Source organism: Cucurbita pepo, chromosome LG10 (genome assembly GCF_002806865.2).
Source record: "Cucurbita pepo subsp. pepo cultivar mu-cu-16 chromosome LG10, ASM280686v2, whole genome shotgun sequence".
Taxonomy (NCBI): Eukaryota; Viridiplantae; Streptophyta; class Magnoliopsida; order Cucurbitales; family Cucurbitaceae; genus Cucurbita; species Cucurbita pepo.
Genome location: NC_036647.1, coordinates 8,074,621 through 8,088,541, shown reverse-complemented (window position 1 = coordinate 8,088,541; position 13,921 = coordinate 8,074,621). Strand labels below are relative to the sequence as shown.

Below are 13,921 nucleotides of genomic sequence, written 5' to 3'. Positions count from 1 at the left end.
TCTCCTCTCCTCTCGACTCATTCATTCCTCTCCTCCTTCCCACGTCTCCTTATGGAAACTTTCACTCTCAGACTCTTCTCCCCCGCACCGCCCCGACCGTCTTTCTGCGCGTCGAGGACTACCCGTGTAGTTGCATGCAGTGGAGCCCTGAAACCCTCCGGCTCGACCGAGAGGGCGTCCGTGGTTGTACGAGCGGAGCACCGCGGTGCAGTGATGGAGGCAGCGGAGAGCGTTGTTTTGGGTCAACCCAAGGGTAAAAGTGATGAGATTGGTGTGAAGGGTTTGGGTCCACCTTATGGGGGATTGGTTGATGATATGCATGAGGATGGAGGGATTGGAATTGTGAAATTCCTTAGAGGGAAAGTGTTTTTCATTACTGGTTCCACTGGATTTCTAGCCAAAGGTAATTTTTTTTTTTTTTTTTTTTTTTTTTTCAATTAAATTATTAAAAATTGAATAAATAATAATGAATTATCTGAAATATTTCAGTTCTTATAGAGAAGATGTTGAGGACAACTCCCGATGTGGGAAAAATTTATGTTCTGATTAAGGCCAAAGATGAAGAAGCTGCAGCAGAGAGGCTAAAAAAAGATGTATGTTTTTATTTTTTTATTTTACTTTTAATTTGAATAATATAATTTGTCAAAAAAAATTTAAATAAAAAAAGCATTTTTAGATTATCAAAAATATTTTTTAGAAAACTTCTTAATAAATAAATAAATAAATAAAAACACTATTTTTAAATTAACTAACATTTTTAAAGTATTTTTTTATTTTTTTAATTTTTTAAATCCTTCTTTTGGAGTAAACTATTTGGAATAATTTGTAAAAAAAAAAAAAATGTTTTTTTTAAACAAAATAAAACAAATTAATAATTTAAAAGGATTTTTAGATTATCAAAAATATTTTTTTAGAAAACTCCTTAATAAATAAATAAATAAGCTCTCTTTTAAATTATTCTAATTTTTTTTTTTCTTTTGTCAAAAAAAAAAAAAAAACCTTGAAAAAATAATAATTAAAATAAATAAAAAAATAAATAAACATTTTTGATTGTGTGAAGAGAAATTATATGAAAGGCATTTAAAATGAAAATTTGATTTAGAGGAAATTATTGGATTAATAATTGTAATTAATTAAAATTTAAATTTTGATCAGATTATAAATGCAGAGCTTTTCAAGTGCCTAAGACAAATTCACGGCAAATACTACAAGTCGTTCATGATGAGTAAGTTGATTCCCGTTGTGGGGAATGTCTGTGAACCAGACGTGGGACTACATGTCGACTTTTCTCATTTAATTTCCCATGAAGTTGATGTTATTATCAACTCTGCTGCCAACACCACTTTTGATGAAAGGTCCATCTTTTTTAATAATTATAAATATATCCTTTTTTTTATTTTATAAATTACTTTTTTATTTAATTTTAATATCTTTTATTTTCTTTTTCTTTATTGGTTATATTTTTATTTTCAATAATATAAAATTANTGCCATCGATATTAACACCAAGGGACCGTCCAACCTCATGGGATTTGCTAAGAAATGCTCTAAGCTTAAGCTCTTCTTGCAAGTTTCAACCGGTAATTAACTAACTTTCAACCGTTTCAATAAATACTCTTGGATGGTAAAAAGTTTCGTTAATAACTTTCAACTTTGAATTAAAAAATACGTTTACTGTCTGTATCACGTTTAAAAAATACCTATGAAATTCTAAAGTAGTATTAACATATTTAATCTTCATTTTAAAAAAGTTTTAAAAGATTTTTACCATAGAAACAATCTGTCTACACTTTGTAGATCATCTCCAAACTGTTTAATTTCTTTTTTTAAACGTTTAAAATTATTTTTTTTTGAAGTCTTTTTAAAAATTTAATGGTATTTTTTAAATAATTTTTAAAATTAAAGTGTATTTTTAAAATATTTTCTAAAATTAAAGGGTATTTTAAAATATTTTTAAAATTTAAAAGGGTATTTTTGAAATATTTTTTTAAAATTAAGCCGTATTTTTTTTTAAATATTTTGTATTGTTAAAAAGTATTTTTGAAATATTTTTTTTAAATTAAAACGATATTTTTTGGGTTTCCAACTAAAATTAACCGAAATTATTTTTTTTTTAATTTTAATTTAATTTTTTTTTTAAGTCAAAAAAGTATTTTTAAAATTAAACAATATTTTTCAAAAGTAAAATAGGTAGGGTTTCAACTAAAATTATGGGTAAAATATCAATTTTACTAAGCTATTCAGTAATTTCTTTTAGGTATCGCCTTATTTTAGCAGATCGGTAGATCAGTGTTTTTTTATGGATTGCCATTTTAAGTGTCGTGTTTATTTTTTTATTTTTTTATTTTTCGAGACTTTAAACTTCCAAAAATGAAAAATATTAATTTTTGCTTATCCACCCAATTATATAATTAATTATATAATATTTAGTAAAAAAAAATATTTGAAAAAATAAGATATTAAGAGTAATTTTGGGAAGTGTAAAATGTAGCCTATGTGAATGGACAAAGGCAAGGCAAAATAATGGAAAGGCCATTTTGTAAGGGAGACAGTGAGGCTTTGGATGTTGAGACTGAAATCAAGTTGGCCCATGATACCCAACGGGCCTTTCAAGGTAATGTTACGGCCCAAACCATGAAAGACTTGGGCCTTCAAAGGTAAAAGCCCAATCCCATTTCTCATCAATTATTACCTCTATATAAATAAATAAATAAATAAATATTTTCTCCATGCCAATCAGAGCCAAGCGATTCGGATGGCAAGACACGTACGTATTTACAAAGGCAATGGGCGAAATGGTAATCGACCAACTTAGAGGGGACGTGCCTGTTGCGATTATCAGACCCAGCATCATCGAGAGCACTTTCAAAGACCCGTTCCCGGGATGGATCGAGGGAAATCGGTAATTTCTATACCGTTTTTATTTTTCTTAATTATAGGGTTATAAAGCATATATTATTATATATGTTATGGTTATGAATTAATTAATGGCAGGATGATGGATCCTATAGTTTTGTACTATGGAAAAGGGCAACTCACTGGGTTCTTGGTGGATCCTAATGGAGTCATTGATGTTGTAAGTTTTTATTTTATTTTATTTTCTCTCTATTTTATTTTTTTAATATAAAATAATAATATTGAGGTGAAATGTCCAATATACCCCTAATAATTATATTAATTTTTATATATTTTTTTTGGATAAATCAATTTATCAAACATAGAACTGAATGAAAGTTTAGTAAAAAATACAGGGATAAAAAGGTAATTTTACAATTTTATAATACAAAATAAGTTTTTATTATTTTTTTTGGGTAAATTATTTTATTTCTGAAAAACTAAAAATGTTGAGTTCGAAAATTTAGAGACTCGAATGAAAGTTTAATCAAAATACAGGGGTAAAAACGTAATTTCTTATTTTTACAATATAAAATAAATTTTTATTAGAAAACATTTTTTATAAATTAATTTATTTCAAATTCGAAAGACTAAAGAGTTTAGTCAAAATGGAAGGACAAAAAGGTAATTTTTCATTTTTATAATGTAAAAAAAAAAAAGGTAAATTAATTTATTTTAAATTTGAAAGACTTAAATGAAAGTTTAGGAAAATACAGGGGTAAAAAGGTAATTGTTCACTTTTACAATATAAAATAAATTTCTATATAAAAATTTATTTTATTTTTTTTGGTAAATTAATTTATTTCAAATTTGAAAAAGTAAAAATGTTTATTCAAAATATAGGGACAAAGGGTAACTTTTCATTTTTGCAATATAAAATAAAGTTTTAAAAAAATAGGTAAATTAATTTATTTTAAATTTGAAAGACTGAAATGAAAGTTTAGGAAAATACAGGGGTAAAAAGGTAATTTTACATGTTTGTAATATAAAAATAAATATTTTTATTAAAAAAATGAAAAGGGAAATAAATTAGGGTTTTATTTGGGGGAAATAGGTGCCGGCAGATGTGGTGGTGAACGCGACGTTAGCGGCAATGGCGAGGCACGGAGGAGCTCCACGGCCAAGCATGAACATCTACCACGTCGCCTCCTCGGTTGCGAACCCCTTAGTGTTCAACCGCCTCGCCGCGCTCATCCACCAGCACTACAGCTCTTCGCCGTGCCTCGACGCCGACGGAACCCCGATCCGCGTCCCCTCCATGAAGCTCTTCAACTCCGTCGACGAATTCTCCGACCACCTCTGGAGGGACGCCGCACGGCGATGCGGGTTGACGGCCGACCGGAAGAAGTCTAAGAAGCTTGAAGCTATGTGCAGAAAAACGGTGGAGCAACTCAAATACTTGGCTCATATTTATCACCCTTATGCCTTCTTCAATGGAAGGTATGTTCTTCAAACCCCAAATTAATCCCTAATTTTATCTTTAAAAAATACCTCAAAAATTTTAAATACATTTTTACATTTTAGAAAAAAATTTAAAAAAATTTACAATTTTTTTTAAATTAATCCCTAAATTAATAAAAATGTCATAAAATCCCGAAAAATACCTCCTAATTTTTATTTTTTTAAATTAAAAAAAAATTAATATTTTTGCCATTTCAAATGTATAGTTAAATTTTAAAAAAATTTAATGATAAAGTTAAAAAATTATTTTTTAAAAAAAATAGCATCAACTCATTTAACTGTTATAAAAAATAAAAAATAAAAAAGTTAAAAATTACTGTAGAATCTACGCTTCATAGATCATTAAACTAATGGTAAAAAAAATCATTTTTTTTTTTTAAATTTTGAGTAATTTTTTTTTAATATTATGTTTACATATAAACGAAAAATAACGTTTTTATTGATATTTTTTAAATTTAAAAAGGATGAGTATATAATTTTGAAATTTGGGGCATATTTACATTTTTTTTTTAATTTAAGGATATTAATGAAATAAATTATTAATTTTTCATTCAAAATTAGAAGTAATTTTTTTTATATTTTAATTTAAGGGTTTTTCCGGATATTATTATTAATTTAGGGATGGTTAATTATTCAGTAAAATTAATTATAAATATTAAAAAATAGAGTTAAATAATTAAAATAAATTTGAACAGGTTTGACAACAGCAATGCTCAAGGGTTGATGGAATTTATGAGCGAAGAAGAGAAGAGGGAGTTTTGGTTTGACGTGGCGAGCATTGATTGGACGGATTACATTACAAATGTCCATATTCCTGGTCTAAGGACGCATGTCATGAAGGGCAAAAGAGGAATTAATTAATTAATTAACTAATTAATTAATAATGTGTACCTAAATATTCCCCCAAATTGGCCCACAAAAATCAATAATTTGTAATAATAATAATGCCTATTTGGTTTTTTTATTTTTTTTTATTTTTATTTTTATATATATTAACTTCCAAGAATTTGGGGTCATAACAAGGTTGACCCTTTCTCTTTCTTGTAATTAATAAATGTTTTTATAAAGTTGAATTATACCGTCATGATTAATTATTCATTTTTTTAAATTCGAACTGGAATAAGATTTGGATTACCTTGTTAATCGAATACCTCAAGGCAAGAACATTGTTTGAGATTCGAATCACTCCACAAGTAAGATTGATCATGTCGAGCTTGAATGATTCTACATGCAACCTAAACTATATCGAATTGCAAAGAAACTTAGTTGTGAGCTAAAGAAAGCGCAAATGCTCATTTTACTGTATTTTCCAAGTTCACTTACAAATACAACGTACATGTCTTTATATAGCCTCAAAATAAAACTATTAAACACATTCTAAGAGTTGTAACATTCATATCTAATGACCATAATTAACATTTTGTAATTGTAACATAATGTCAATAAAAAGTCCTAAAATACATTAATGAAATACAATAAATCTAAATGGTAAACCACCCAAAATTTATAACATGAAACTTCATTCTTCGTCAATGTGGCATGAATTGAAATATCTTTTGATAATTTGTAGAATGTTTATTTAAGTTTTAACGTTATAATTTGACAAATTTATGGTAAAAATTGAAGGATAAAAATGGACAAATGAATAGAAGAGGGCGTTGAAACCCTGGATCTGGATCGAGAGGGCGTCGGTGGTTGTACGAGCCGAGCACAGCGGTGCGATGACGGAGGCTCGATAGAGCTTCGTGGTAAAAATTAAAGGATAAAAATGGAGAAAAGAATGTTATTATTATTATTATTAATAGAGTAAAAAAGATTATTATTCTAATTTTGCTCTGCACAAAGGGCAGGAATTAGTGAGTTGAAGCCAGTTGAGGATACAGGATTTATGGAAGACGTGACCGCAGGGGAGTCGCCTCACCTCCGTTTCACCACGGAGCTCATCGCAACAAACGCTGCAATCTCCCGCCTCCTCCGCCCGAAACCCATCAAATTCCTCCCTCATCACCCTCTCCAACACCCACGCCGCCGCCGGTTCTTGTTTCCGAGGGATTTCCAGGTCCAGGTCCACCCAGATCGTCTGGACTAAATCGAGATAGACGATAATGTGGAAGTTCCGATCGTGGTCGCCGGCGGCCAATTCCAGGGCGAATGTGGCGATGTCATCGAAAATGGCGTCGGAGGTGGCGGTGGAGATGTTGAAGGGAGAGAGAAATTGAAGGAGTAAGAAGTGGGAAAGGAACGGCGGGTGTTGAAGGTCTCGGAGAAACAGAGGTAAGAGAGTATCGGAGATTGGGGTTTCGGGGGTTTGTTGGAGGAGTTGGTTGGAGGATCGAGAGACGAATTGGTTGGAATAGGCTAATCGGAGCTCGGCGTATTGCATGGGTTGGGCGTCGGTGGCTACGCCGGTGGTGTTGAGGGGGTGGGTGTGGATGCAATATTGGAGAGACAGAGTGTTGGGGTTAGCCATGGCGGATGGCGGTGTGGAACAGAGGGTTCTGCTTTCGGATTCATTTTATAAGAGAAGAACATTGGTTTAGTTTTGGAAAATTTTGGGAATTGACCGTTGGGTTACCCATTTCGAAAAATTTTCCACTTCCAAACTGCTTCCATGGCGTTTATGGAAAATTTTTCTACTTCCAATCCTCCCCTCTCTCTCTCTCGATTGGGTTCGAAATTGTTTGTGCGAAATCTAAGCTTGTCTGGCCATACATGTTGTTCGTGCGTGTGTATGTTCAATCGTGTGCGACACAACAACCTTGCATCTCATTATCATCTTAGTTCTTAATAACACGATCATGCATCTTGATGCCCTCCTCTGTCTTAAGATGCAGCTGGTTGGAACATGTCTATTGGGAACTAACTAATTTTAGATAATTAGTTTTTATTTTTATTTTTATTAAGTTAAATTAATAAAATATTTTAACTAAATTAAATTTTATTTTTTTAGTTTATTCAACGTAAACTAATGTTTTCAAGTATAACCTAAAAAAATTTTAAAAAATCTTAAAAACCCATCTTTGTAAATCTATGTAATAAATAAATAAATAAATAAATAATTAATTAATTAAAACGAAGAGCTTCTCTGTCGAGCTGGAGCATTTGCAAATTCCGGATTCTGAAATGAAGAGCTTCTTCTTTTCCACCCTAATTCTTCCATCGCCATTCCTGAGCCCTAATCCTTTTCTGCACCTTCAATGCCGACGAATTGCGAAGGTTCGCCTCAAATGGGTCAAGAATCGGAGTCTCGATCACATCATCGACACGGAGACCGATTTGAAGGCCGCTTCCCTCCTCAAGGACGCCATTAACCGCTCTTCTACTGGCTTCATCACTGCTAAATCCATCGCCGATTGGCCAAAGCTTCTCGGCCTCACCATCCCTGTTCTTCGATTCATCCGGAGGTATCCAACTCTCTTTCACGAATTTCCTCATTCTCGTTACGCTAATTTGCCTTGCTTTCGTTTGACGGATACCGCGCTGCTTTTAGATCAGCAAGAGAGTAGTATTCACCAAATTCATGAGAGCGACACTGTCGAAAGACTTTGTAGAGTTCTTATGATGATGAAAACTAGGGCTATTCCTCTTCAGTCGTTGCGTCCTTTAGAATGGGATCTAGGTCTCCCGTGTGGTTTTGAGAGGTCATTGATTCCCAAGTATCCCGATCATTTTCGATTAGTGAAGGCCTCGAATGGGGATTGGTGTCTGCGGCTTATGGAATGGCGCGAGGAATTTGCAGTTTCAGCCTTGCAAAGGAGCAATGAGAGCTCTCAACTGGGAGATGCGTATAGGCAATTCAAAAGGGGGCGTACCACATTGGCTTTTCCCATGAGTTTTCCGAGGGGATATGGGGCACAAAAGAAGGTAAAAGCTTGGATGGAAGAGTTTCAGAAGTTACCTTACATTTCTCCATATGAGAGTTGCAGGCAAATTGACCCCAACAGTGATCTCATGGAGAAACGAGTTGTTGGGGTTCTACATGAGCTTTTGAGCCTCACTCTTCACAAGAAAACTAAAAGAAACTACTTGAGAAGCTTGAGAGAGGAATTGAATCTTCCCCATAAGTTCACTCGAATCTTCACCCGTTATCCCGGAATCTTCTATCTGTCTTTGAAGTGTAAGACCACGACTGTTTCTCTTAGGGAAGGCTATCAACGAGGAAAGCTAGTGAACCCACATCCCTTGACACGTCTAAGAGAAAAGTTTTATCATGTCATGAAGACTGGTCTGTTTTACCGGGGGAAAGGTGCTGCATTGATAGAAAAGGAGGGCATTCTGCTTAATAATACAGCCGAGGAGATGGTGGAGAATGGTTTGGATGTTGAATCAGATGAGACGGGTGATGATGAATGCTTAGAGGACGAGAACTCGCAGGCAGAGGAATCTGATTCAGATTAATGGAGTCTGATAACTGGATCCTCCCTTTGCTAGTTGCCAAAAAAGAGGGACAAAAATCAAGCCTCCTATGCATATATATGCGAAATGTGAGTTTACCCTTTTCCTAGTTATTCCTTCATTAGTTTCATTCATCACTTGTCTTGGAGGAACTTAAAGGATTGGGAAATTAGGGAGCAATTGATTTGATTGCAATTTAGACGGATTGAGTGATATCTTTTGTTTTGCTTGCAGTTTTATTGGCTGATAACTCCATTCGAGGGATCAACATTGTCCCATGCAAAGCAATGCTTTATAGTTTATGCGATAAAGACATAAGCTATAGAGGAAAGAAATGGTTTGTGGTGACAGAGATATGGAAAGATGGTACTATCCACTTTCCCGACCCAGGAAAAGAAATGCTGAATCTTTGCTATGTAAGAAACAGCTTCTTTTCCGTACTTCATGACGTTCGAACTCAAAACTTGATCCAGCAACAAGTTAAAGAGGACATGGCTGGTAAAGAAATTATATATTTGCTCCTTTGTATAGATCGGAGTCGGTTTAATTTCATAATTTATGGGCTTCCTTTTTGAAGGCTGAAAAGAGTTGTCCTGGCACTTCTCTTCTAAAAGGTTAGACAATGAGATTCATTTTGTTGGCGTTTCTCTGTTTGAAATCACATCTGGAATTTTGTTAGCTTGTAGACTATGAACAGTGTAGAGACATGCATATAGTGTACTCATTGATAGACCAATTCATATATTTGGACAACAAACTTCGTACTATAAAATCAAAGGGAATATGTAGTCTAGATGTTGTGGTCGGGTAGATAATCATCGTTAAGTCTATGATTACAGAAGAATTTTTTGTGGTTGGAGCATCCATCAAGAACGGGTATGATGGATAGGATACGTTTCGAAAATGAACCCATTGAGGCTCTCTTGTCTTAAAATTCCTACTTATTGTAAAACCAAGTGATCTGAGACCCTAGAAGGGAGGCATTTGGTAGATCCATATCAAATTCTCATACGACACGAAGAGTCGAGTGCTATGGACAAATGGACAATGAATGAAGATGTGATGAATGGGCACTTTGTGGGCAGTTTATAGAAGAGAGATTAGTAATAACAGGGTCTCTTTTAGAGGGGAGGCTATAGAACTCCAAATGAAAGCATTTCATTAGTTTTTCCTTATAGAAATAACAGCACTTCATCATAAGATGTATTTGCTACTTTGCATTGTTGGATTGAATGGATGTATGATTGATTTTCGCATGTTATGTTAAAGTATCTTGAAAAAAAAAAAAAAATTCAAGTTCTCGTGTTTTCTGATATAGAGGAAAATTATCGATGCATCTAATATCGATGAATCTCAACCATGATTCATTAGTAAACTTTGTGGAAGTAAGAACTTGGTGAAATCGTTATTGCCAAATTTTATGGTTTAAATCGGAATTGAGACCCGAAACTTTTACTGTAGACAATTTCATTTAAGCTCTTGGTTTCCATGTAGCACTTCCAATTATATTTCTCGGTTGTTCGCCCGTATAAAATGATCACCACATTTCCTCATATTAGTTATTAGAAGTTAAATGTTTGTAGGTTATTGTAACATCGGAATCGAAAGAGAAATCTGGGAGGGGAAATTGCAGAAAAGAAAAAGATTAGGAGGAGGAAGAAGAAAATAGGTTCAGAATTATTCTCATGTTTGGGATTACTTCGGATTCGAAGCTGTGCACTCAGCCCAACAGACGCGGCCCAAGCACTGAGAAGTCCAGTACTTACATCCCCGACTCAGACGCATCCCATTTGCGGGGTCCACTAATATACAGTTAAATTTATTTTTATAAAAATAAAGAAACATTGATAGAATAATAAAATTTTATATTAAATAGTTAAAAGATAACATAAAATATTAATTACAAATGGTATTCGTTATATGGAGTGTTCATAAGTCAAAACATTATATTAATCAGAAGGCAGCTATTATCATATTATCATATTAAGTCGAGCGAACTTCCACCAATACTAAATCAAAGACAAAAAGCTAAAATCAGAATGAGTATAGAGATGATAGGCGCGCATATCCATGAGCCCGGTAGTCTTCCTTAAAACCGCTACCGATTTCTTGAACAGAAAGCAATATGCTTGCAAAGACCATTTCGAGTTAAGACATGTTAATAAAATCCATTCCGTGAAACAAAGTCTTTGTTCATTCTATGAATAAATAGAGACTACTAGTGTAAAATGAGCAAGGAGTTCGTTTATCAAGGTACGTAATCACGTCCCCAAATCCGTTGCATCAAAGGGCCTCGAAAGATGATAGTATTAGACATCAAATCAAAGCTTATCAAACACAACCCTAAATCCTTAACTCAAAGTTGAGCTTGTAAATATAGATATGTACATCATGTATAGATGAGAGAGCTAGGAAATGGGCTGGCATTGTACTTTTAAATTGGCAAGTTGGATGGAGCATGCATCATAAGGGGAAATTAATACTAAAATGTGTTCTCCATTTCTCCTTTTCTCTACGGGAAAATCAATACTAAAAAGCCAAAAAGGGAAGAACAAAAAGTAGTTGCATGATATCTATATATTGTGTACCTTGATTGATCAATCAAGAACAACAAGCTTCTGGTACTCACTGCCGGAGACAGCCAGCTCCATGATGGCATCCGGCTGAATGACGCCGTCGCCATTCAAAAACAAGTTCATCAAGTTCTTTGAGAATCCACTGACCAAAGCCATCCCCTTCTCATTTGCCGGCACCGGCGTAGCCCTTGAATCTCTTAAGTTCCAAAACACGATCTGTGGAACAGATGATCCATACCCTTTTTCACTAAACTTCCTTACTATAACTTGGTAATCTGTTTCCCACGAGTTGGCTGATGCTTGATCGAACTCCATGTCGCTGAACACGAACACTCTCTTTATCATCTGTTCTTCCTTCAACTTTGCATCCACAGCCACTTTCAGAATTTGATCAAATACCTTCTGAAAATTGGTATTGTACCCCCAATCCATACTCATAATGAATTGGGTCTTCGATTTCAGACTGTCCCCTTCGATCAAATGAAGTTGAGGGTCCGCAGAGAATGTAATCACTTTCCCTTTCCATGGATCTTCACTCAATTCAGATACCAAAAGACCCAAAGCAACACAAACTTCCATGGGAGTCCCGCCCATACTTCCAGACACATCACAAACAGATATGCAGTTTCTCAAGTTCCCTTTCTCCAACAAATCATCCACCATTCTCTTCCATTGAAGCTCTGCCACTTCTCCGCCATCTCCCTCGCCGTCTTCGTTCAAAGAAGCTATGATCTGGTGAGGAAGCAGTGCACCAGCAGCAATCTTGGTCTTACCGGCCTTCACGTCTTCTAAGTATTGAGCAAACCGTTCCCCATCATGTTCGACGAACTTTTTCTTGTAGTTCTTCATTGCAACAGAGGCTACCCTGTTGTAAGGGATCGCATTCCACTGATTAGCTCCCATGAAAATCTCCGGCAGCTCCAACACCTTCCGGAGCGGCACCAAAACTTGCTTCCTCAATCTGTCGCGAACTCTGTACGCATAATGCGCTTCTTCGATCCCTTCGTATTCCGGATCCGATTGACGGGGGAAAAGCTTCCTCGCTATGCTCTCGCAGAGTAATGTCGAGCGATCGAAGGATGAATCGACGGAAGGGCACCATTTCGCAGCGAGACTGATTTTATATAGGTCTCCGGAATTCAGAAATTGAAGATCAGATTTCAAGCAATCGGCAAAGAAGTCAGAGATTCGATCGTACAAGCGTTGGAAATTTGGATCGGATTGATAACGTTCCAAAGCCTTCTTCGCCATCGAAACCTTCTTTATCTTCCTCTCTGTGCTCGCCTTCTCTTTCAATATCATCGATCTCTCCATAGCCTTCGCAATTTTTGCCTCTACGTCCGGTGAAGATTGAATTTCTTTCTTCCTCGTCTTCAGCTTCTCTTCCTTGAATTCTCCGTGGCTGGGAGATCGCGACCCTCTTTCAGACGACAACGATCTCCTTCTCTTCATATTTCTGCCTTTCCTCCTCCCAATCCACTCAGCCTTCTGATTCTTCCTCACATCGGAACCCTCAAGAAGCCGGTAGAGTAACTCCGGCAGATCCTTGAAATAACCAAAATCAGCAAGAGAAGGAATGTTACCGGCTAGGGTTTTGGGATGAAATTTGTGAAGCCAAAGCGCAGCCGTGTAGTATCCCTCTTTATCGGACTTTCCGGTACCACGAACACCTCGCAAATTACAGATCAGCTTCAGCGTCATCAACGGATTGTGATTCCAAGCCACACTCAATCTCTCAGTCAAAGATTCGGACGGCGTATCAGGGACCACATGGAAGAAGAAATCAAGGCAAGGATTTCCGGAGGAGAGAAACGTCAGCGACATATTCTCCGTGAAGCCCATCGGCGGCAGTTCATCATTGTTTGTATCGACCTTGTTGAAGTTGGCAACAAGAGCATCGACGAAGGGATCACCGGTGGGGGTTGGTTGAGCATCGACGAAGGGGGTGGGGGTTGGTTGCGTTGGTTGGAATGCGGTGTAGAGCTCAGGAGGACCGAGAAGGTTTGGAGGAGCCATGGAAATCGGAACGGAAAAACGAGTCGGATCGACTGTGGAAAGACGTTTAGGATTAAGGTTTTGGATTTCGAGATGAATTCCGATGAAGATGAATTCAGATGAAATTAGGGTTTCAATTTGCACTTAATTTATAGGGAATATTGATGCGTGGGGTTAAAGAAAGAATCACATTTATTTTTTATATTATTAATTAAAAGAGAAGTCAACTTTCATTTTTTTTCAATAAATATATATTATAAAAATTAGTTTTATGTTACGAGAATTAAATACGACAATTCTATGTATGGTATAAAAAATAATCCAAATCAGTGTATTTAATTTTATTTTTATTTAGATTAGCTGTAAATTAAAAAACTTAATATTATTTCGGCCTGCTCTCACCATTAACCTAACTTGATTAGTTAAAATATTTAAAATTTTTAAAAGAAAAATAAATTTAAAAACTTGATCTAATATTTGATTTAGATTAGATTCAAATAAATAAAAACTTTATAATTTGGGTTCGTCAAATTAATTTAAAATTATTATTAATTTTAAAATATTATTAAAATATATTTTATATGGTGATTAAGATTTTAT

At 34.9% G+C, this 13,921-nt stretch overlaps 4 protein-coding genes across 4 annotated transcripts; 2 read left to right on the top strand and 2 right to left on the bottom strand.

Annotated features, from left to right (window-relative positions):
* The first annotated feature begins 2 nt into the window (after positions 1-2).
* LOC111803404 (fatty acyl-CoA reductase 2) lies at positions 3-5,439 on the top strand. The gene is made up of 9 exons (XM_023687782.1): positions 3-403; positions 490-593; positions 1,156-1,364; positions 1,488-1,579; positions 2,491-2,656; positions 2,740-2,901; positions 2,994-3,075; positions 3,949-4,334; positions 5,051-5,439. Exons 1-9 carry the CDS (start codon positions 52-54, stop codon positions 5,214-5,216), a joined length of 1,719 nt encoding a protein of 572 aa, XP_023543550.1. The 5' UTR covers positions 3-51; the 3' UTR covers positions 5,217-5,439.
* A 735-nt stretch (positions 5,440-6,174) lies between these two features.
* On the bottom strand, positions 6,175-6,825 carry LOC111803761 (putative RING-H2 finger protein ATL36). The gene has a single exon (XM_023688297.1). It carries the CDS (start codon positions 6,823-6,825, stop codon positions 6,175-6,177), a length of 651 nt encoding a protein of 216 aa, XP_023544065.1.
* A 636-nt stretch (positions 6,826-7,461) lies between these two features.
* Positions 7,462-10,004, top strand: LOC111803412 (protein WHAT'S THIS FACTOR 1 homolog). The gene is made up of 2 exons (XM_023687795.1): positions 7,462-8,839; positions 8,985-10,004. Exon 1 carries the CDS (start codon positions 7,479-7,481, stop codon positions 8,751-8,753), a length of 1,275 nt encoding a protein of 424 aa, XP_023543563.1. The 5' UTR covers positions 7,462-7,478; the 3' UTR covers positions 8,754-8,839; positions 8,985-10,004.
* A 1,024-nt stretch (positions 10,005-11,028) lies between these two features.
* Positions 11,029-13,452, bottom strand: LOC111803399. The gene has a single exon (XM_023687777.1). The coding sequence runs from the start codon at positions 13,340-13,342 to the stop codon at positions 11,348-11,350; it is 1,995 nt and encodes a 664-aa protein (XP_023543545.1). The 5' UTR covers positions 13,343-13,452; the 3' UTR covers positions 11,029-11,347.
* Between the last annotated feature and the right edge of the window lie 469 nt (positions 13,453-13,921).

Excerpts from the sequence above, each read along its gene's own strand:
- LOC111803399 (XM_023687777.1), bottom strand. The coding sequence starts at position 13,342 with ATGGCTCCTCCAAACCTTCTCGGTCCTCCTGAGCTCTACACCGCATTC.
- LOC111803404 (XM_023687782.1), top strand. The coding sequence starts at position 52 with ATGGAAACTTTCACTCTCAGACTCTTCTCCCCCGCACCGCCCCGACCG. Across the intron at positions 2,657-2,739 it reads AAAGACTTGGGCCTTCAAAG|AGCCAAGCGATTCGGATGGC; the intron begins GTAAAAGCCCAA and ends CATGCCAATCAG. Across the intron at positions 3,076-3,948 it reads CTAATGGAGTCATTGATGTT|GTGCCGGCAGATGTGGTGGT; the intron begins GTAAGTTTTTAT and ends TGGGGGAAATAG.
- LOC111803412 (XM_023687795.1), top strand. The coding sequence starts at position 7,479 with ATGAAGAGCTTCTTCTTTTCCACCCTAATTCTTCCATCGCCATTCCTG.
- LOC111803761 (XM_023688297.1), bottom strand. The coding sequence starts at position 6,825 with ATGGCTAACCCCAACACTCTGTCTCTCCAATATTGCATCCACACCCAC.